The sequence below is a fragment of the Prunus mume genome, linkage group LG1 (assembly GCF_029339155.1).
Source record: "Prunus mume cultivar Tortuosa linkage group LG1, ASM2933915v1, whole genome shotgun sequence".
Taxonomy (NCBI): Eukaryota; Viridiplantae; Streptophyta; class Magnoliopsida; order Rosales; family Rosaceae; genus Prunus; species Prunus mume.
Genome location: NC_142698.1, coordinates 24311159 through 24331779, shown reverse-complemented (window position 1 = coordinate 24331779; position 20621 = coordinate 24311159). Strand labels below are relative to the sequence as shown.

The 20621-nt window shown below is 39.1% G+C and overlaps 6 protein-coding genes across 9 annotated transcripts; 4 read left to right on the top strand and 2 right to left on the bottom strand.

The window, feature by feature from the left end:
* Window positions 1–272: 272 nt before the first annotated feature.
* Window positions 273–2042, bottom strand: LOC103321129 (protein BEARSKIN1-like). The gene has a single exon (XM_008222898.2). The coding sequence runs from the start codon at window positions 1745–1747 to the stop codon at window positions 755–757; it is 993 nt and encodes a 330-aa protein (XP_008221120.2). The 5' UTR covers window positions 1748–2042; the 3' UTR covers window positions 273–754.
* A 643-nt stretch (window positions 2043–2685) lies between these two features.
* Window positions 2686–4735, bottom strand: LOC103320851 (peptidyl-prolyl cis-trans isomerase CYP20-1). 2 transcript variants are annotated; one of them, XM_089051010.1, is made up of 7 exons: window positions 4577–4735; window positions 4352–4430; window positions 3983–4030; window positions 3866–3889; window positions 3388–3570; window positions 3171–3246; window positions 2686–2974 (listed from the first exon to the last, which is right to left on the bottom strand). In XM_089051010.1, the coding sequence occupies exons 1-7, from the start codon at window positions 4640–4642 to the stop codon at window positions 2836–2838; spliced, it is 615 nt and encodes a 204-aa protein (XP_088907136.1). In that variant the 5' UTR covers window positions 4643–4735; the 3' UTR covers window positions 2686–2835. The 2 variants fall into 2 exon arrangements, with proteins under 2 accessions (XP_088907136.1, XP_088907139.1); XM_089051013.1 differs by having other exon boundaries at window positions 4352–4461; window positions 4577–4711.
* A 1011-nt stretch (window positions 4736–5746) lies between these two features.
* LOC103320859 (E3 ubiquitin-protein ligase APD2-like) lies at window positions 5747–9510 on the top strand. The gene is made up of 11 exons (XM_008222602.3): window positions 5747–5899; window positions 6044–6354; window positions 6707–6813; window positions 6914–7039; window positions 7171–7267; window positions 7798–7872; window positions 7951–8033; window positions 8118–8264; window positions 8410–8482; window positions 8573–8921; window positions 9064–9510. The coding sequence occupies exons 2-11, from the start codon at window positions 6045–6047 to the stop codon at window positions 9137–9139; spliced, it is 1443 nt and encodes a 480-aa protein (XP_008220824.2). The 5' UTR covers window positions 5747–5899; window position 6044; the 3' UTR covers window positions 9140–9510.
* Window positions 9511–10202: 692 nt separating this feature from the next.
* LOC103320870 (O-glucosyltransferase rumi-like protein (DUF821)) lies at window positions 10203–13299 on the top strand. The gene is made up of 6 exons (XM_008222613.3): window positions 10203–10384; window positions 10471–11051; window positions 11461–11650; window positions 11753–11817; window positions 12339–12549; window positions 12722–13299. Exons 1-6 carry the CDS (start codon window positions 10292–10294, stop codon window positions 13064–13066), a joined length of 1485 nt encoding a protein of 494 aa, XP_008220835.2. The 5' UTR covers window positions 10203–10291; the 3' UTR covers window positions 13067–13299.
* Window positions 13300–13976: 677 nt separating this feature from the next.
* Window positions 13977–15442, top strand: LOC103320878 (putative pyridoxal 5'-phosphate synthase subunit PDX1). The gene has a single exon (XM_008222624.3). The coding sequence runs from the start codon at window positions 14131–14133 to the stop codon at window positions 15067–15069; it is 939 nt and encodes a 312-aa protein (XP_008220846.1). The 5' UTR covers window positions 13977–14130; the 3' UTR covers window positions 15070–15442.
* Window positions 15443–15583: 141 nt separating this feature from the next.
* On the top strand, window positions 15584–20612 carry LOC103320887 (phosphoinositide phospholipase C 2-like). 3 transcript variants are annotated; one of them, XM_008222636.3, is made up of 9 exons: window positions 15584–17749; window positions 18181–18377; window positions 18481–18616; window positions 18718–18960; window positions 19047–19267; window positions 19361–19478; window positions 19595–19744; window positions 19841–19927; window positions 20152–20612. In XM_008222636.3, exons 1-9 carry the CDS (start codon window positions 17426–17428, stop codon window positions 20443–20445), a joined length of 1770 nt encoding a protein of 589 aa, XP_008220858.2. In that variant the 5' UTR covers window positions 15584–17425; the 3' UTR covers window positions 20446–20612. The 3 variants fall into 3 exon arrangements, with proteins under 3 accessions (XP_008220858.2, XP_016651205.2, XP_016651206.2); XM_016795719.2 differs by having other exon boundaries at window positions 15584–17752; XM_016795720.2 differs by lacking the exon at window positions 15584–17749 and adding an exon at window positions 17766–18089.
* Window positions 20613–20621: the final 9 nt, after the last annotated feature.

Sequence of the window (20621 nt, the reverse complement as noted above, 5' to 3'; positions counted from 1 at the left end):
ATTCTTCAGTTTTAATTTCAAAAGTTGCCTTTTGTATTCTCCCTCCTTATCCAATTACATTTTTTATCTCAACTTCTTTCTTTGATTAAAAAATAATGTAAAACTATCATATATTCCGAATAAACTATATGAATTAAAGAAGAATATGGAATTAAAAAAAGGCCAAAAGTCACTTTTGTTTTTGTAGTTTGGCACTTCAATTACTTTTGATCTTGTAGTTTCAATTTCATCAATTTTGCCATTGTAATTTCGTATTTGTAGCAATTCAAGGATATGTTAGTATTTTTGTCAATTTCTTTCATGATGCAAGGGGTAATTTCGTCAACTCAAAACCCTTGAACGTAAAAGCTTGTTTGAAATTCTCCCCATTTCATAATAGGGGTCGAAAGTCAACCACTAATCCTAATTTTTGAAGAACCTTAAGCTCAAACAACCAATTTCAAGCCCTAATATGAAATTATGGGAGTTTCAGACGAGCTTTTATACTCAAAGATTTTGGGTTGACATTGCCCCTTACACCGTCAAAGAAATTGACAGGAATACTGACTTGTCATTTAATTGCTACAAATACAAAACTATATGGTCAAAATTGATGGAATTGAAACTAAAAAGTCAAAAGTGGTTAAAGCGCCAAACTACAATGACCAAAAATGACTTTTAGCCTTAAAAAAAAACTATTATATATACCAAGAAGGAAATTACAATGTGCCTCTAGTGTACTAAGAACGGAAAATTCACAATCTTTAAAAAAAATTTACAAATTTTCAAAATATTTTTTCACTGTTGAACCAATATGTGATGTCTTTTTGTTGGTTGCATATATATTCTCCAAACCACTTGAGTTCCAAGCTTCCACTGCCCTATCATCACCAAGCCCAGAACTTAGCAAAGGCTCTAGGGTTTCAGCCATCTGAGGCAACTCCAATGACAATGGTTGTGGCTCTACTGTTGCCAACAATTCATTGACGTCAAAAACATATTCTTCATCTGTCAGACCACCATAGTCGAAGCATACCGGATCAGACGCAAAGTCACTGGTCATCAACATGTTATCTTGATTATCACCACAAATATTATTCGAAATCGCATTATAATTAGTATCGATTATCAAGTCTTGATCAAAATTATTGTAGACGCTACTTGGGCCAGAAGTTCTGCGTGGTTCCTCATCCTCAATCTTGGTCCTTGGTGATCCCAATCCTTTTCTTGCCTTCTTGTTTGAGGGTTTCTCCTTCAATTCTTGACTTGAATTATTTATTTTGTTCCAAACCCTGTTGTTCTTTTTAAGTCGGCATAGCACAATCTTTTGTGTCTCTTGATCAACAAGACTATATTCTTCTAACAGCCACTTGCCGTGGTGCTCACACCCTTCGTTCTCGTACCGCAAATTCCTTTTTCGCCCGATAGGGTTTCCAGTAGTCTCGTCGTAAACCTTTTTGGAGAAGGCTTCGCTCCAAGTACCTCCGGCCTCAATCTTGCGTTTGATGCGCGAACCCTTTGGGCTTAAATTCTTGAGCTCCGAGAAGAAATACAAGTCTTCGTCAATGAGGTCAGGTCCTCCGAAGATATCCCAGACCACCCAGGGCTCTGTTTCGCCCAAAAGATTGAAGTCATGCACAATGTTGCTGTATGACGCCATTAATGGCTCCTTGGCTACAGCTTTCTTGTAGAGGAAGTAACTGATGAGTTCTTGATCGGTAGGGTGAAACCTAAAACCCACCTGCCGATTACCACTATAATTAGTCATTGTTAGCCTATTAGAAAGCAATTCACGCTCTCTCTCTCTCTGTGTGCTTAAATCTTTGATCAGAAAAGGAGAAAGAAAGAACGACTTGACTTTGTGCTTGTTTGTGAGTGATTTATAAGCATGGGGTGGTGTTGTTTTCCTAGTTATGTTGGGTCTCGGATTCCCGTTTTGAATCTTTATTTTATGTTGGCACCTAGCTCTCTTTTATTTTATCACTTGTTGTTTTCCTAATTATGCTGGGTCTCGGATTCCTGTTTTGAATATTTATTTTATGTTGGCACTTAGGTTTTTTTTTTTTTTTCCTCGCTTTATTATATTACAGGCTAAAAATTGTGAGGCTCCATAACAAAAGGAACCTGTAACCTGAATTTAAGAAATATAATAAACTATATCATGCTGATTAAATAAAAAGAAAAAAAGATTCGGAATCCTCTCCCAATCACCTTAATCTCCCAACCTACCAAAATTTTGAACCATATAAAAAACCAAGTAATTAAAATGACATCCTACGAACTCATATTAATTATAATTTTTCTGTTGGGTTCTTTAGAAAGAACTTTGTTAATAAACCCCGGCTTCGGCTTGTTTATCAAAGACCCAAACTTTCTTGAACAGTCCACGACCAATCCTCTTTAAAATCATGTCATTGGAAAATAGACTTGCAAGAAAGTAGCCATCACCTCTCTCACCGACAGGCTTGAAAACCCACAACCACAGAGCTCTCAACTCTTCTTCCCACCAACATTTTGATATTTAGAAACAGATCCAGGCTCAACATAATGGGTTACCATAAAAAAAAAGGCGGGTTGGGGGTTTTCGATGATCTTGCCGGATTTCACAGCCTCAGATTTCATACTTGAAACGTAGCACTTTGTTGTTAAAAGGTTAGCGAGGTTAGGAGAGTTTGGAAGGAGTGGAGAGAAGAGGAGCCGCACCCAAAAAGAAGAGCTTGAAATATCCATTTCAAATTAAGAAATCTATTGGTACATGAGTTATAACATCTTCAGCGATCTCAAACATGGAAAATTAAGGATAAGTAGAACAGTTACAACTACTATCACTCAGTATATGGAGAAAGATAGCAACATCTAGAGAGGCAGTTCGCCACTGTCTGCGATCACGACTTTGCTCTTGGGTGTGCCATTCTGATTTCCTTCGGCTTCAATCTTGTAAACCACATCCATTCCAGACAGCACCTTTCCAAATACAACATGTCTGCCATCCAACCTGTAAATAGGGATTCAAATATTAGTTCAGAAACTTCAGAGTAACTCCTGATGAAGTCAGTAGTTCAACCCCAATTCGAATGAGTGCAAAGATGCAAATATGTAAGGTGAGGAAACCATGCATCAAGCAGCAGACGATAGTTGTTTTAGAAGTTTTTTTCCCTTTTACAAGTATGCATGGATGCACATTAAATTACCAGTTAGTTGTCACAGTTGTGATGAAGAACTGTGAACCATTGGTGTCGGAACCAGCATTTGCCATTGACAAAAGCCCTGTACAGAAGAGTCAAGTGATTTTTGTTCACATCAGCATTATGATAGGTGGCAACCATCTATTCCATTCAGAGAAAGGAAAAAAGGAAAGAAAAAAAAAGTTGGGGGCGGGGGCGGGAAGGAGTTGTATTATTTGTCTACCTGGGCCAGTATGCTTCAGCTTGAAATTCTCATCAGCAAACTTCTCTCCGTAAATTGATTCTCCACCTCTTCCATCACCAAGTGTGAAATCACCTCCCTGAATCATGAAACTGGGTATAATCCTATGAAATTTGCTACCCTTGAAATGGAGAGGTTTTCCACTCTTTCCAATGCCCTTCTCCCCTGAAATTATATGGAAAACAAAAAGGAAACAGAAAACATTACAAAGATATATTTATATATACATAATATATTTATTTATTTTTTCTGTTTTGGGGCAATATAGAATACAGGAAGATTTCTATATATCTACCAATTATATGCATCCTCCCATTGTAAATGTCCAGTTGTTAGCAAGCTTGAAGGCCTTAACCAAATCTCATTTTATATACATTTCTGATGATAAACCCCAAAAAGTAGATACCACATATAATGTATTACGCTAAATACAAGGAAATGAAGATGAGTGGCTGGTTACCTGTGCAAAGAGCTCGAAAATTTTCTGAAAAAAGAAAAGGAATAAGTTAGTAATGTCCTGCAAATGTAGCTTTGAACACAGAACCCACCCAAAATGAGTGATTATTCACTACAATACCTGCAGTCTTGGGAACCGTCTTCCCAAAGAGACCAATTACAACCCGACCTGAAACCCAGTGATCAGAACAGTATCAATATCTGTTAGCCAAAACAAAAAGTATCACCAACAAAAGAACAAAAAAATCTCTAAATCATCACATTGGAATCCCCAATTTTCATTTGTAAACACTCTATGAACATAACCACATTCCCACCTCTACAGAAATGATCACCTTTCAGTTCCCAATTGGGCTTGTATATTATCATATTAATACAATACCAATATCAAATTTGGGAGCAGCCACTTAAAATCATTGAATTTTGAGTGATGGGTCAAATTTTGTTTTACAATCTAATCAACAAACTATATTACAAAGTAAAAACATACCAGCAGGCTTGCCAGCAATCTCAACATCAAAGAAAACTTTGTGGGTCACTTCCTTCAGATCCTCCTTTGACTTCTTTGCCTGAATGATCATCAACCCTCTTCATCAATCACTGATTTCAACCAAGTTTATGTATTTAAAAAATTACAGAAAAAAAAACCAATAGGCTGCAATTGGATCAGAGTGAGACTGTGATAAGGAATTAAGCTAATATCAAAAAAATCCACCTGGGTGAGAGCTAGGGTTCCGAAGAGGACCAGGGTGCAGAGCAAAAACGACGTCGTCCGAGCCATCTCTTGCTTCTTCAGTTCTTCAAAGTCTCAGTGTTTCTGTCTCTCAGATTCATTGATTTGGTACTGATGTCCGCATTCATTCTATAGAGGAGTCTTAGGGTTCAGTGTCCCAGCCAATACGCTTTCGACACGTCGGAAATTTTGGTGCTTTGGTTGAATGCGATTGGTTGAGCCGTCTACGGTGCCGTCGACAGTCTCAAACTTTTTGGATGTCAATGGATACGGGCCGATTTCTGAGAGCTGTTTTGGGCCTTGTGGCTGATTGGTGAGATGCATTTGGGCCTAAATGCGTCATAATTTTTGTTTCTGTCAACAATAGTGCTTTTTTTGTCAATATTTATCAACAGTAGTCGCATTCTCTTGGAAAGAACTCATACCTTCCAATTATAGACATTAAGTGCAAACAAATAAAATTTGTGGTTTTGATGATTTTCCTTCTATATCTATATGTATTAAACTGTAATTTGCAGGAATGAGAACTGTCTTCTTATATGGAATAATGCAAGCACGATTTAACTCAGTGAAAAAACTTGACTTGTAGACCAGTGACTATAAGGATTCGAATATAAGACTACTAATCTGCAAGTGAGTGTCAATTCTCACTGAATTAGACCATGTTGACATATTTCTTTTCTTAAAGGGAGTTGATTTCTCACTTCCCATTTGTTTACTTACATTCTCTTCCCTTATATGGTATAGTAAAAAGTATTAAAAACAAAATGTGGTGTAAGTGGACAAAAAGAAAGGGAGAAAATCGACATCTTTCTTAAACCTTTATTTCAATCTTTATTATTTCCCAAAAAGAGAGAGCGTTTTTTTCCCTTAAAGAGCAAATGGAAACATTCATAAAGTAACTAGATTTCGATAGAAGTTGTGATCAACCTTTGCATTATCGTGTTCAAGTTGTGCTATCATGTAGTCCTGGAAATTATACCCCAACTACCAATCCAAAACAACATGCAATTCATAAAAAGTTAGACATTAATAAATAAACAAAAAGAATTATGGGCCCCCATCAACTTACATCATTTCAAGCTCGTTGACCGACCACTTTGTGGGACACAAGAAACAATATTCAAAGTGCAAAATCAAGCATTTAAAAGACATAAACTAACCGTCACGCACCAACTACCATTCCCCATGGAGAAAAAACCAAAGAAGGAAATCAAAAAGAGGACTTCTTGGTGGAGTGTCACAGCCTCTTCACCACCGCCTTTCCATCTTCAATGGCCGACTACTTCCACTACATTCCTCAAGGTGAGTGCTAGAAAGACTGAAACACCTTTTTTTTTTTTTCAAAATATTAATATAATTTTGTTTAATAATTTTGCTTCTTTGCTCATTGCTACGCATAATAATAACAGCCAAAGATAATTAATTTTGGTTGTTTTTTGTGTTCAGAATGGAAATCCCAGAACCAGATCAGGGTCAACGTGTTTCTGTTCCATCTTCTTCTTCTTCTTCTTCTTCACCATCTAGCTCACAGGTGCAAGATGAACAAAATAACAGGCCTCAAAATGGGGATGATATTTCTGATGAACAGAGCCAGCACAATCATATTGAACAGCAGCCACAAGAACAACAGCACCAGCAGAGGATTTCTAGGATTTTTACTTATCATGTGAATTTGTTGGTGTCTGATGTAGCAGCATCCGAGATGAAGGATGATGTTTGGTCTTGCCTTGTTGTGCTTGTCACGTTTTGGTTCTTTGGTCAGTTTCCCTTTCCATCCTTTACTAGTTTTGGGCACTGCTTTTTCAAAAAAAATTCTAGAAACCAATCAATCCATTTCGCTTGTGTCATGTGCATTTAAGGATAGGGTTGAATTTGGTTCTTTCATAAATGGTATGAAATGATCTGAAAGTTTTCATTTTGCTATATTGGTTTTTCCCATGTGATCCAAGCAGACAAGAAGAGCCTAACTTGTACTCTCTCTTTTTTCTCTTCTTTTGAAGTTTTTCCTTCTGTTGTTGTTACATAATGAACTCATTTACTAATGACTTGAGCATCTAACTCATTTGGTTTGCTTGGATTGCTTGTGGTTTCGATTTTCCTCACCCGCAGCATCCATGACTTTGATACTCGGTTTTTATGGATCGGCCAATTTGAAATTGGGGCCGAATTGCTCACTCCTGATACAACCTAATCCCTTCTTTGTGCAATCCATTAAGGTGATTCAATCTCATAATTCTCATTTTACCTCTTTTTTTTTGCTTTTTCCTTTCTGCTGCAGCTGTTAGTGTGCAGTAAACTCATTTAGTCCATAAACAGGCACAAGAACTTGATGAGCCAAAACCTGGACCAATGTTATATGGATTTCACAAACCTCCTCCCCTGGATGTTGAAATAGCTTGGACTGAAACACATGATACACTTGTGCCAGCCAATTATCACAAGGTAAGATGCTTGCCATTTACTGTATAGTATCTACAGTTTATTCTCTTCTCTTCTTCTCTCATCTTCACTCAATTTTTTTTTTCATATGTTTTGATTGATAAGATAAAATTTCTTTTCTTTTCATGTAACAGGAATGGATATACTTTCTAAACAAAGGGTCTAGAATAGATATTTCTTACCGTGTAAAACCTACAAGTTCCTTGCCTTTAACCCTTGTAGTCGCACAAGGTAATTCCCAACTTCTGCTCTTCAAATTTGGGAAATTTTGTTATTATGATTGAAGCACCTCCTCCTCTATGGTTATCTAAACTTTACGGTATCAAGGTCTAGGCTTGATGTCAAATCAGTTAGTTGAAGAATTGGAATAATGTTCTGTGGCAGCTTCTTTGCTACAATCATCTAAAGGTCATGCCAACAATCATCTCAAGGTCATGCCAACAATCATCAAATACTTTTATAAGAATGCAAACTTGGATATTGTTCTCGAGACTAGGACTGATAATTAAGTACTTTCAGAGAAATTGCATCCTATTAGCTCCAATTTCTGTGTCTTGCTTCCTCTGCTGCTCTTGAAACTAAACCGCTTTCCCCTGAGGCCAAATGCCTCTACTGCAGGTTTATTATCTAGCCCTTATTGTAGGGGGGAGCCTTTTGTTTTTTCGGTTTTCTTCTCTTTTTTTCGGGGGTGGTGGTGGTGGGAGTGGTAGAAGAACTCAAATGTGTTTTCGTGTATTGAAAACTTTCATCTGAACCTGCAGGTAGTGAAAGCATGGCTGAATGGATAGAGGATCCATCATATGGTAACGCAACATTGTCTTGGAATATAATTTATGGTGAGCTTCATCAATCAATGCTCTATCCTCCCTTTTAGCACCAATTAGATTGTTCTAAGCAACCTGGTTTCTTCACAGAAAGTGGCAAGATCCAGCAGGAAATTCCAAAGTCTTCTTATTATTATATTGCAGTAGGGAACTTGAACCCTGAGTCTGTTGAGGTAATTATTCAAATGTGTATGATCTGTTGTATATAATTATATATCCATAAATAACCATAAACAGCTTTATTGACCTTCCAACAGGTAGAGTTGGAATTCAACATCAAATCTGTTCATTATAACACAACCAAGGCGTATTACAAATGCTTCTTAGATAACCAATTATGTAGCTTAAAGCTTTCCCTCTTGGGGGCAAGTGCTGTTGTCATAACTTCTCCAGGTCCTAAAGAGGTAATGCAAAAGACTCTCCTTTGCTAGTTTTCTTTCTCTTCTGCCCCTTTTAGGTCATCAATGCAGCTTCCAATACTTTGTCATGATAAATGTGTTCTTTGAATCCCAATCATGTGTCTTTAATCTTCAGTCATGATTCTTCTAGGGTGTCCCTGACGATGACTGGTACATCAGACTCTCTTATGGACCGCGATGGGTCATGTATTTTCTTGGATCAGGTTACTTTTTGTTTGCCTTCATATACTTCTCATAACACTGATAAAAAAAGAAAAAGGTCTACTAACATCTACCTCTATGTTTGCATATAGGTGTGATGACTGTGCTCCTCTTAATGGCTTTTAGATTTTGTAACATGTTCCAAAACCCTAGTGAAGTCAGAACAGAATTTCAAGCAGGGGAGGCAGAATCCGAACAAACCCCATTGCTTTCGCCGAAAGATGACGATGTTTTGAGTTGGGGTTCATCTTACGAATCTGTTTCAAATAACGAAGAAGATTTGGAAGAGAGCCTTGAAGTGAGTTCCCTTGTAGGAAAGTCAATAAATGAAGGGGATAACAACAATACTCGGCGTCTTTGTGTTATTTGCTTTGATGGTCCAAGAGATTGCTTCTTTCTTCCTTGTGGGCACTGTGCTGCCTGTTTTACTTGTGGAACAAGGTATGTAAATCTACAATCATGCCTCTTATGCAACATAAGACACCATACCTTGCTAAGTATAATCACTAATATTAATAAAATCTTTGTAACTTGTGCTAAATCAAAGCAGCGTTAGATTCTGATTAGTGGATTCACCGTGCAGGATTGCCGAAGAGGCGGGTACTTGTCCCATATGCCGTAGAAGAATGAAGAAAGTGAGGAAGATCTTTACAGTCTGAGCTGTGTATATAAGTGAGCCAAGTTTGTAGGAGCTCCCTTGCACCATACTTCTTAATGGTCCATTGTGGATATTTTTCACTAACAGATGAAGTAGTGATTTGTATTGTAATATGAGACTTTTCTTTCTTTCCTTTTTGTTTGTACAATTCATACGGTTTTCACATGAAGCTTTTGAGGAGACTGGCAACATAATGCAGTTTACTTTCCCTCATTCTGAAGTTTGGGATTTTTCTCTGTATCAATATTGTAGCTTGATTTTCCGGATGTGTATATCTCACACATGTAATTTGTTCATAAACTAAAGCTGATTTTGTATAATTCAAATGTTTCATACACCCTTCACTCGATTTGAAGATGAAGATTTTTCTTACTACTATTGGTTATTTTATTTAGCTTAATCTAGAAGGATCAAGTGCAATTTGTTATAAACAAGAACCAAGGTAATTTTGTTTAGTGGTCATCAACCTTCAAATATAACAAAACAAATTAAAAACCAAGGTTGGGTTCAATATATACAATAAACTATTTTCACCCAGAAAAGTACAATAAACTAATTGAATTTACAGGACATTTTGGCAGTGTCTCAGATTTCATTTTCTCTTCCTAATTTTGGCAAATTAAAAAATAAACCCACAAAATCAAAACAAATAAATAAAATTATCAAAACCACAAGGATCGAAATTGTAATTCCCCTTAATTATGATAAATATTTTCATGGAACGAGAAATTCTCGAACTTAAATACAAGAGAATGAAACACTACAGACCTACTTCAAGGAAAGATAGGATTGGGCAATTTCGCCGGTTACGAATTGACTTAACCCACGTCTGCATAAGCTATTGTATAGTGTCCGAAGAATTTTCTTGGTACGAAATGAAAGTGTTTATTCATGAAATCACCAGTTTATTGCGCAGTGGGTCTCACACCATCCATTTTCCCCGCGAAACACGAACGAGGAGAAAACGGGTCAGGAAGTTATTAAAATCCACCCACGTGGCAAATACCAGTGCTGAGTGGGTCCCAACAGAAGCAAAAAACCAAGGAGCTCATCCCATCCCCGGGTGACGACAGATTACAAATTTACAAGGCGACAGAAGAACAGACAATGCAGCAGCGGCAGCACCACTCATCCACCGCCACCTCATCGGACTATGGCTCCAAGAGCCACCGCTCGCTCGCCCTCTTACATCCTTCCATCCGTTGTCGCCTTATCCCTCCTCTCTCTCGTTGTCGTCGTCTACAAGGTTTTTAAACGCCGCGTCGTTTTCTGCGTCTTCATTGTTTGTTCTTGTTTCTCAGTCTCAATTCGTTTGGGCATTTTGTCGAACAGGTGGACGACCTCGCCACTCAGACGAAGACATTGGCGGGCCACAACCTCGACCCGACGCCATGGCACCTCTTCCCTCCCAAGACCTTCTCCGACGAGACCCTCCACGACCGAGCCTACAAGCTCATTCACTGCTCCTACCTCGTGTGCCGCTACAGAAAGAACGACATCCCTGAACGGCGTCGTCCTCCTTCGTCGAGCGCGAAAGCCCCAAAATGCCCCAATTTCTTCCGATGGATCCACCACGATCTAGAGCCGTGGGCCCGAAACCGGATCTCCGCGGCCCATCTGGAGGCGGCCAAGCAGTACGCTGCGTTTCGCGTGGTGATTGTTGGCGGGAAGCTGTATGTGGATTTGTACTGGGCTTGTGTGCAGAGCCGAGCCATGTTCACCATTTGGGGTTTGCTGCAGCTCCTTGCGAGGTACCCGGATCGGGTTCCGGATGTGGATATCATGTTTGATTGTATGGACAAGCCCATTATTAACCGGACCGAGCATGAATCAATGCCTTTGCCACTTTTCCGGTACTGTACGGATGAAGATCACTTTGATATCCCATTTCCTGATTGGTCTTTCTGGGGTTGGTAAGAATCATTAGTCTTTGATTATCGTCTTCTACATTTATTATTGTTGTCTTTTTAAATTTACAGTTTTTTATGTGGGTAATTATGCTTTTTTTTTAGCAAAAAAGATATGCTTGTTTTATACGCATTGCCAGTGACTCAATGGGAAAGAACCTACATTTATGATTTGTTTGTGTATGCTTAAATTGCTATAAGAAATTGTAAATTAGTGTATGGTTGCATCAATTTCACGCTGTCCCCATTTTAGGTGGATCAATCACCGCTGTCGTAAATGGAATTTTCCAGGATTGACATAGTTTGCTAAACTTGTACTAAGTAGCATGAAAATGTTGCATTTATATGGGCTTCAAATGCCTGGTTATGGTTTTATTTGTGCTGATTGTCTTTATAGTCTATGATTACTGCACAGGCCGGAGCTACATATTTATCCCTGGAATGAGCAGTTCCGAAAAATCAAACGGGGTTCTAAGGAAAGAAGTTGGAGAAAGAAGGAGCCTTTCGCGTATTGGAAAGGAAACCCAGATGTTAGTTCCCCTGTTCGTACAGAGTTACTTAACTGTAACGACACTAAGATGTGGAAAGCACAGATTATGCGTCAGGTTGAATTAAAAATTGCAAATGTTGATATCTCTTTAACTTGAACTCTGGATTTAATAGGCCTAGGACCAATCCTGACATTGTCTTTCTAATATACATTATAGGATTGGGAAGCGGAAGCAAGAGCCGGTTATGAGCAGTCCAAACTGTCTAATCAGTGTAATCATCGGTGAGCACAGCTGCTAAAAGTGATAGCCTATCATCATATTCTCATTAGATAGCGTGACTGGTTAGCTGCGAAGAAGCAGCTTGATCAGTTATTAGCATAATATATGGTCACACAGATCATCTGTGGTCTCTGTTTTGTAGTCCTTAGAGGATTTTTTCTTTTGCTTTTGTCTATTTAAGTTCAGTTTTCTTTATCTATGAAAATGATGCCATTTTTCATCCTCCTTAGTATCAAAACACAAAAAGGAAGCCGTTTTCAGATTATAGTTTTGGAGTTCAAAATTCCCCGTTTGGGGGCTTCTTTAACTTTCAAAGAGGACGTAGACATTCTCCATTGTATGCTGTCTTCTTATCTAACTGGACCTTGACTATTGCGACCATCCATAAAACTTTCACTCCTCTTTCATCTTGGTTGATGAATAACTGTTGTATATGGTTATATTGCATTGATTTATTATCTTCTTATCTAATTAGCATGTGGCACCGATCCTGCATCTCACAAATCTTTTCCTCCTGTTGAAGGTATAAAATCTATGCAGAAGGCTATGCTTGGTCCGTGAGCTTGAAATATATTGTATCATGTGGTTCTCTTACATTAATAATAACCCCACAATATGAGGATTTCTTCAGCCGTGGTCTCATTCCTAGGGTTAACTATTGGCCTATCTCTCCCAATGCTATATGCCCGTCCATAAAATCTGCTGTTGACTGGGCCCATGGACACCAATCTGAGGTACGTATCGATTGCTAGTTATGCTGTGCATTATGTTGTTTTTGTTGTTACATTGTGTAACACTTTCCATCGTTATGGTACAATTCCGTTCCTTCCCCTCTCCCCCTTTAACCTTATATTTTTCACGAAAAGAACATAATCGTGGCTACAATATTCCCCAATGGCTGAACAGGCTAAGGAAATAGGACAAAGAGGGCAAGATTTTATGGAAAGCCTAAGCATGGACCGGGTCTATGATTACATGTTTCACCTCATCACAGAGTACTCGAAGCTGCTGGACTTCAAGCCAGTCTCTCCAGATTCTGCTCTGGAAGTGTGTGCGGAATCCCTGATTTGTCTTGCCGACCCGAAACAGAGGCAGTTTTTTGAAAAGACAACTGCATACCCTTCTGCTAGCCCCCCATGCACTCTCCAGTCGGCCGATAGTAATCTCATCAAGAGATGGAGACAGAAAAATAAGGAAATGATGGAGGCTGTGGAGGATATGAATCCAAAAGAACGGAGACGATTAAACTAGGATGCGGCCATAGTTTTATATAATCATAATTTTATAGAGTTTTTAGTTGGTGGGTAGTCTTAGATGACCCCTGAGTAGGGTTTTCTTCCCCCTTAATTATTTTTTTGCGTGTAAAGAATATAGCATTGGTGCATAACATTTGGGACTGGAAAAATACACATACAACAATAAAATACTATGTGATTATTTTCTTCCCTTGAAATATTTGAAATATAAATGGACTTGGTTCTAAATCTTTCATTGTCGCTTGTGTTGTTGCGTGTGGAGTGGGTTTGGAGTGAGTGAGATGAGATGGGCAGCAAAGAGCAGTTTGTGTATACTTTTTTGTTGGGTATATGCATAACGACAAGGCAACAACGACATGGTGACCGAGTTTTGTGGACTTTACAACTCACCATCATGCATCATGCATCATGCATCATGCCTCATGCATGCATGGTCCTGAATATAGAACATTATCTTCTTTTCTTCTTTCCTTCAAATAATAAAGGCCAAATCCACTTCTTTTTTGTCGTTGTAGTTTGGCAAATCATAACTCTTAACATTTATTTGCTTCTTTTTTTTTAAAGAGGCATTCCTATATGCTTGAAAGAAAGAAAGAACACTAGTGCAGTAAAATATGGAAATCATAAATTTAATATTATTTATCAACTAATTCTTAATCTAATTATATTTCTCTTTTTATGTCTGAAAGATGTCCCGAATTTAAAAACTAAACACTATTCAATTTTTTACATTAACATGTAAAACCTAGGTAACTCTTTTACTCTCTTTAACATGTAAAATCTAAGTTCCATTCACCGATTAAAAATGTCCTTAATAGGAAAATTTGAAAAAGAAAATTGGAGTTGCCAAAAATAGAGAACGGAAATTTAGACCAAATATTAAGAGCCGGGTTTGGGGATTTAACTAATCAAAACTGTCCCTAGTCCCTAGCATTATTTTATCCAATTTCCATTTCCCATATCGTCATCATCATCTTCTTCTTCCTCTCTCTCCACTTACTCTCCACTCTCCACCACCTTCCTTCTTCCTCGCGATCTCACCTTCCCAATTTCCCAAAAATGGCTGACAGCAGTGGCGTTGTCACCGTATACGGCAAAGGCGCCATATACGAAACCACGACCAAATCCTCCCCATTCTCCGTCAAAGTTGGCCTCGCCCAAATGCTCCGCGGCGGCGTCATCATGGACGTCGTCAACCCCGCACAGGCCCGCATCGCCGAGGAGGCCGGCGCATGCGCCGTCATGGCCCTTGAGCGCGTCCCCGCCGACATCCGATCTCAGGGCGGCGTTGCCCGAATGTCCGACCCGCAGCTTATCAAGGAGATCAAGCGCTCCGTCACCATCCCCGTCATGGCCAAAGCTCGCATCGGCCACTTCGTCGAGGCCCAAATCCTCGAGGCCATCGGCGTCGACTACGTGGACGAGAGCGAGGTCCTGACCCTCGCCGACGACGAGCACCACATCAACAAGCACAACTTCCGCGTCCCGTTCGTCTGCGGCTGCAGGAACCTCGGCGAGGCGCTTCGCCGGATCCGGGAGGGTGCCGCGATGATCCGGACGAAGGGGGAGGCCGGCACCGGAAACATCGTCGAGGCCGTGAGGCACGTGCGGCAAGTGATGGGGGACATCAGGGTTTTGCGGAACATGGACGACGACGAGGTGTTCGCATACGCGAAGAGAATCGCGGCGCCGTACGATCTCATGATGCAGACGAAGCAGCTCGGGAGGCTGCCGGTGGTGCAGTTCGCCGCCGGTGGCGTGGCAACGCCTGCCGACGCGGCGTTGATGATGCAGTTGGGGTGCGATGGGGTTTTCGTCGGGTCGGGTGTGTTTAAGAGTGGTGACCCGGCCCGGAGGGCTCGGGCTATTGTGCAGGCTTCGACCCATTATAGTGACCCAGATGTGCTGGCTGAGATCAGCTGTGGATTGGGTGAGGCCATGGTTGGGATTAATCTGAATGACGAGAAGGTTGAGAGGTACGCGTTTCGGTCTGACTGAATTTGGTGAGTTGAATTTTGGAGCTTTTGGGTGAAGCCCAAAGGGCTGAAGGCTAAAAGCCCCTCTTTTAGAAGATAATGAACATTGCACCATATATATACCATTTTTTCATATTGGATTCATTAGCTGTGGTAATTTTACTTTCATGGCTCAAGAGAGTAATTTTACTCTTGGATTTATTGCTGAGTTTTCTTTCTTTCTTTTATAGATGTAGGCAAGGCAACAATATTTTTAGAATCACTGTCAATTGGATTCTCAAGTTATATTTGTCTTAGTTCATTGCAATTTGCAAGATATATTCATCCAATTCTACTATAATGATTAATGGATGGATTTGTTGGAAATTAACGAGAAGCAAAGATACTTTTATGAATTCATTGTGTTGTATCAAAGTTAAGTTTGATTGCTAACAGTTGAATTCGGTCATGCTAGATTTAAAATTCAACATTGACATCTTTAATTGGTATCCTTTGAGCCTGAAGAAGCAAGACAACTTTAAGATATTACTTTAGGACAGTTAAAATTCAACATTTGACATCTTTAATTGGTATCCTTTGCCCTGTCTGTATCTCCTAAATTTGGGTCAAGTCTTTGTTTCTGCTCTGTAGCTTTCGAATCCATTACTCGGCTTTTTAGCCTTTTAAATGAACAGATTTTGAGTTATTAGCTCTCTCTTCACTCATAGATCTTCCTCTTAAACACACCCAACCCGACGAAAACCCCATCGCACATAAGTTGGGGTGCATGGAAGACTTTGAGTTATTACCTCATAAGTTGTTCTCCCTTATTCTTCCGTGAATCTCATTTTTTCTTTTTTGTTTTTCTGTATTGAATGAATCATCCGTACTTAAATGTCTTGGTGGGTTCTTACATGCTTGGTTTCATAGAAAATGATCTTAAGCCATGTGATCGTGGAATTCAGGTTCAAAAGTCTGTGAGTTGTGTGCTAATGTAAACTTCTGGTTTGAGAGATTAACCCAGGAAATAGAGGTTTGGCCAGTTTACATGTATGTCCTTGGAGTTCTATATGTGAAACATATTTGAGTGTTTGTAGTAGAAAACGGATTTAGCATTTTCATTAGCTCTTAAATTGTGCAATTGATGCAGCTCTGTCCATTGAACCAGTAGTAGTTGTCTCATAGTTTTAACTGATCTAGTCTTCTTTTTTAGGATCATGTTAAATCATGGAGCTCAGTGGTTTGTGTCTCAGAAGGCTCAATGAATTGGATAAATTGTTTGTTATATGATCTCAATGTTAACAGATGTTTATAGTTTTGCCCATTTCCAATCAACCTTAATTTTGTCATAATTAGCTCAGAGACACCAACCTTAGTTTTAATACTCGTTTCCTTTTGTTAATCAAAGTCAAAGATAATGTTAGTTCATACTTACTACATAGCTGATGTGACCACATGGGATGAGCCAGATGTACCCTTGGCCTTGGGTGGTCAATCTTTTAATTTGGTCTTTGTTTATTGCATGGCTCAGTCCTTAGTCGTCTATAATCACTCCATTAAAAGAAACCCACATGTCCCTTCATGTCGTGATAAACTTTATTTTTCTTTAAATTATAAAAGAAGAAAAGAAAAAAAAAGAAAAGAATCGGAAGAAGAAGAAAGAAAGCTATTGTCCGTCTGTCCCTTACCTTCCCTACATTATAAAATCACTATTTTCATTTCTTTTTCTGAGGGACATCATTGACTTCTTTCTTAGCTTCTAATTGTGCTTAGACTTAACTGCGGATTACTCTGGCATGTGTACAGACGATTGTCAACCATTGATACAGTGAGACAATGCATGAGACTATTACAACAATAAAACTGGACATGAAAAAGACTTGCACATGTGGGACGTCGATCACAGTAAACTTTTTGTCCAAATTATATCTTCAAATTACCTTTTTTGAGTTACAACGATATTCTATTCTAAAGGAAGTTTGGAACCCAGAGCAGCTGGGTGATAAGGGGGAGGGCAAACTACTAGGCCACACTCCACGTCCTTTATATCTTCAAATTAAGTGATTGTGAAAAAAGACTTATTCTGGTTCACGCACACGACTGGCGTTAGTGCATTATATTCCAACCTAGTGGAAGGTGCAACAATGCAGTCATACATCAAAGCCATCACAATTTAACAACTTTAATGCGAAGGAAAATAAGGAGACCAAAAAAGGCGCCAAACAACAACGGCAGAGATCAATACAGAAGGAATATAAAAAAACTCTCCGTCTATAACTTGATCAAACACAGTCCCTTAATTACATTCCTAAAACCTCTCTCTCTCTCTCTCTCTCTCTGCCATTTCTAAAAAGCTCTGATTTTCGTTGTGTGTGTAAATTATTAATTCATCAAGATAGATGGGGAATTATAGGATGTGCTTATGCTTCACAAGGAAGTTCAGGGTGACGGAGGCAGAGCCGCCGTCGGACGTCAAGGAGGCATTCAACAAGTACGCCGAGGACGCGACCCACATGACAGCCGAACAGCTGCGGCATTTCTTGGTGGAGCTTCAGGCGGAGGGCGGTGGCACGTCCGCGTTCGAAGCCGAGCGGATCTTGGAGCAGGTACTGCAGAAGAGGCACAACATTGCCAAGTTGATCAGCAGGCGCACTCTTCTCACCCTCGACGACTTTCACCATTACTTGTTCTCTCCCGATCTCAACCCACCTATTCGAGCTCAGGTAGTACGTAGCTAGCTCTTCTGTAATTAATTCACTTTTCTTGTTTACTAATTGGGTTTCCTTTTCTGGGTTTTGTTTGTTTCCCGAGAAAGTATAGGAAACTTCAAGAATGTACATATTGAAACTCTGTTAGCCAGCTAGCTTGAGTGGAAGAATATTCCTTGCGTACAAATTCCAGTTTGACACATGTGCAACATGCTGCCAGAGACTTGTCAATGTCATAGATGGCTCATAATCTAGCAATGCTCATCAGCATATCAAATATCTTGCGATTTAACTTCTTGAGCTAGTTTACTTGAATTCATTAGCAAATTTGTGGCTCTGTTTTCTTGATCATGAGGTCTTACTGCATCTTGTGCATTTTTTAATTTCGTTTATTTTGATTTGGAGACAATTTTTTAAATTTCTGTGCCTTGGATATTTTGTTTCAGGTTCATCAGGATATGACAGCTCCACTGTCCCATTACTACATATACACAGGTCATAATTCATACCTGACCGGAAATCAGCTCAGCAGCGACTGCAGTGTTGTTCCAATCATAGAGGCACTCAAGAGAGGTGTAAGAGTGGTGGAGCTTGATATTTGGCCAAATTCCGCACAGGACAATGTGCATGTTCTTCATGGAAGGTAAATTCTCTAATTATCTCCAATCTACCTCCAACATTGATTTTTGAAGCATTCTATTTTCAGTAGATAAATATTAATTCAAAGTGTCTTGTTGTGAATCTAGGACCTTGACAACTCCTGTGGAACTTATTAAATGCTTGAAATCGATTAAAGAACATGCATTTTCTGAATCTCCATACCCTGTCATCATAACCCTTGAAGACCACCTTACCCCGAATCTCCAAGCTAAAGTAGCACAGGTGATTTTCTATTTATCTTATCAGTTGTAACTTGTAATAAATCACCTTCTTACTAAAATCACTATTTAAAATCTGCAATTATTTTTCTTTTGCTTTTCCAGATGCTCATTGAGACATTTGAGGATATGTTGTTCTACCCTGAATCGGAATTTGTGAAAGAGTTTCCATCACCGGAACAACTCAAGTACCGAATTATTATTTCTACAAAACCTCCTCTGGAGTACCGTAAGGCTCAAACTGCAAACAGAAAGGGAGATGACTTACATAAGAGTGAGGAAGAAGACTTATGGGGGAAGGAACCATCAGAGCTTAATACAGATGAACATGAAGAAGATGATGATACGGTGTGTTTTAAATGAACATGCTAACACCAATTACATGCTTAATGTCATACCTCTTAGGTGATTAATTTTTCTCTATTACCTTGCAGAGTGATAGTGATTCAAGTGAGGATAACAATGGCGGCAATATTGGTGGATTGTCCTCGCCAGGAGCACACGAATACAAACATCTAATCGCTATCCATGCCAGAAAACCAAAGGGTGGTTTAAAGGAGGTACTAAAAATTGAGCTTAACAAAGTTAGACGCCTTAGCTTGAGTGAACAAGCACTTGAAAAGGCTGCTGAATCTTATGGAACGGATATTGTTAGGTCCTTTTTCCTTTTTCTCTATCACAATGACATCTTTTACTTGGTATTTAATCGATGCTTTTGAACCGACTATACTTCAATTTTTGTTCACAGATTTACTCAGAAGAACATTTTAAGGGTTTATCCAAAAGGTACTCGGTTTAACTCCTCCAACTACAAGCCGCTTATTGGTTGGATGCATGGCGCTCAAATGGTTGCATTCAACATGCAGGTTTGTTAAAAGTTCTAAGTTCTTTCAGTCTTCCTAAAAAAAAATGTTATTTTTTCTTTTAGTTTTATTTCCTCCAACAATCACTAGATCATAACATTTATCTGGTTCAATGGCAGGGATATGGTAGATCTCTTTGGCTGATGCAAGGGATGTTTAGAGCCAATGGGGGCTGTGGTTATGTAAAAAAGCCGGATTTTGTTATGAAGAATTTAGATAATCAGGTTTTTGATCCTAAGGCAAACTTGCCGGTAAAGAAGACTTTAAAGGTGAACACATTTTCTGTTCCTTTTTCTTTTAGTGCATGTGAAGTTGGAATTAACCTGATTTACAAGAATCTTAAAGTCAATTATGTTTCTTGACAGGTGAAAGTGTATATGGGAGATGGATGGCATTTGGATTTCAAACACACACACTTTGATTTATATTCCCCTCCTGATTTCTACACTAGGGTAAGTCCACCCGGGTTCGATTCACATTGGAGACAATCTTGAGGCAACCTAATATAAAACTCCCCCCTCCCCCTCCCTAATGAATGACCAAAAAAGATATAAAAAGACATATGGTCTGTGTCCTACTGGCAAACCAAATAATTAGTTATGTATGCTTTTAAGCGCTTGATTAACAATAAATAATTAGGGCTTGTATTTAATGGCTAATAATATCTGTAATGCAGGTTGGCATAGCAGGAGTGCCTGCAGATGAAATAATGAAACAAACCAAGAAAAAAGAGGACATTTGGACACCTTCATGGGAGGAAGAGTTTACATTTCAACTGACAGTTCCTGAGTTGGCTTTGCTTCGAGTTGAGGTTCATGAGCATGACCTTTCTGAGAAGGATGACTTTGGTGGCCAAACTTGTTTCCCAATCTCTGAATTGGAACAAGGGATTCGTGCAGTCCCTCTCTTTGACCGTAAAGGAAACAAATACAACTCAATAAGGCTTCTAATGCGATTTCAGTTCATCTGAGAGCATTTGGTTCTCCTCATTCCAATGGCAAAATCATTTTTTGTTTCCATATATATAATAGTCCTATCACTATGAATGTGATCCAATAGAGCTAGAATTGTAAAGTTACGGGAGCCAAAATATGAATATCAGTTTGAAAAATACATACATATTTGAGCTTCCTCTCACCATTTATC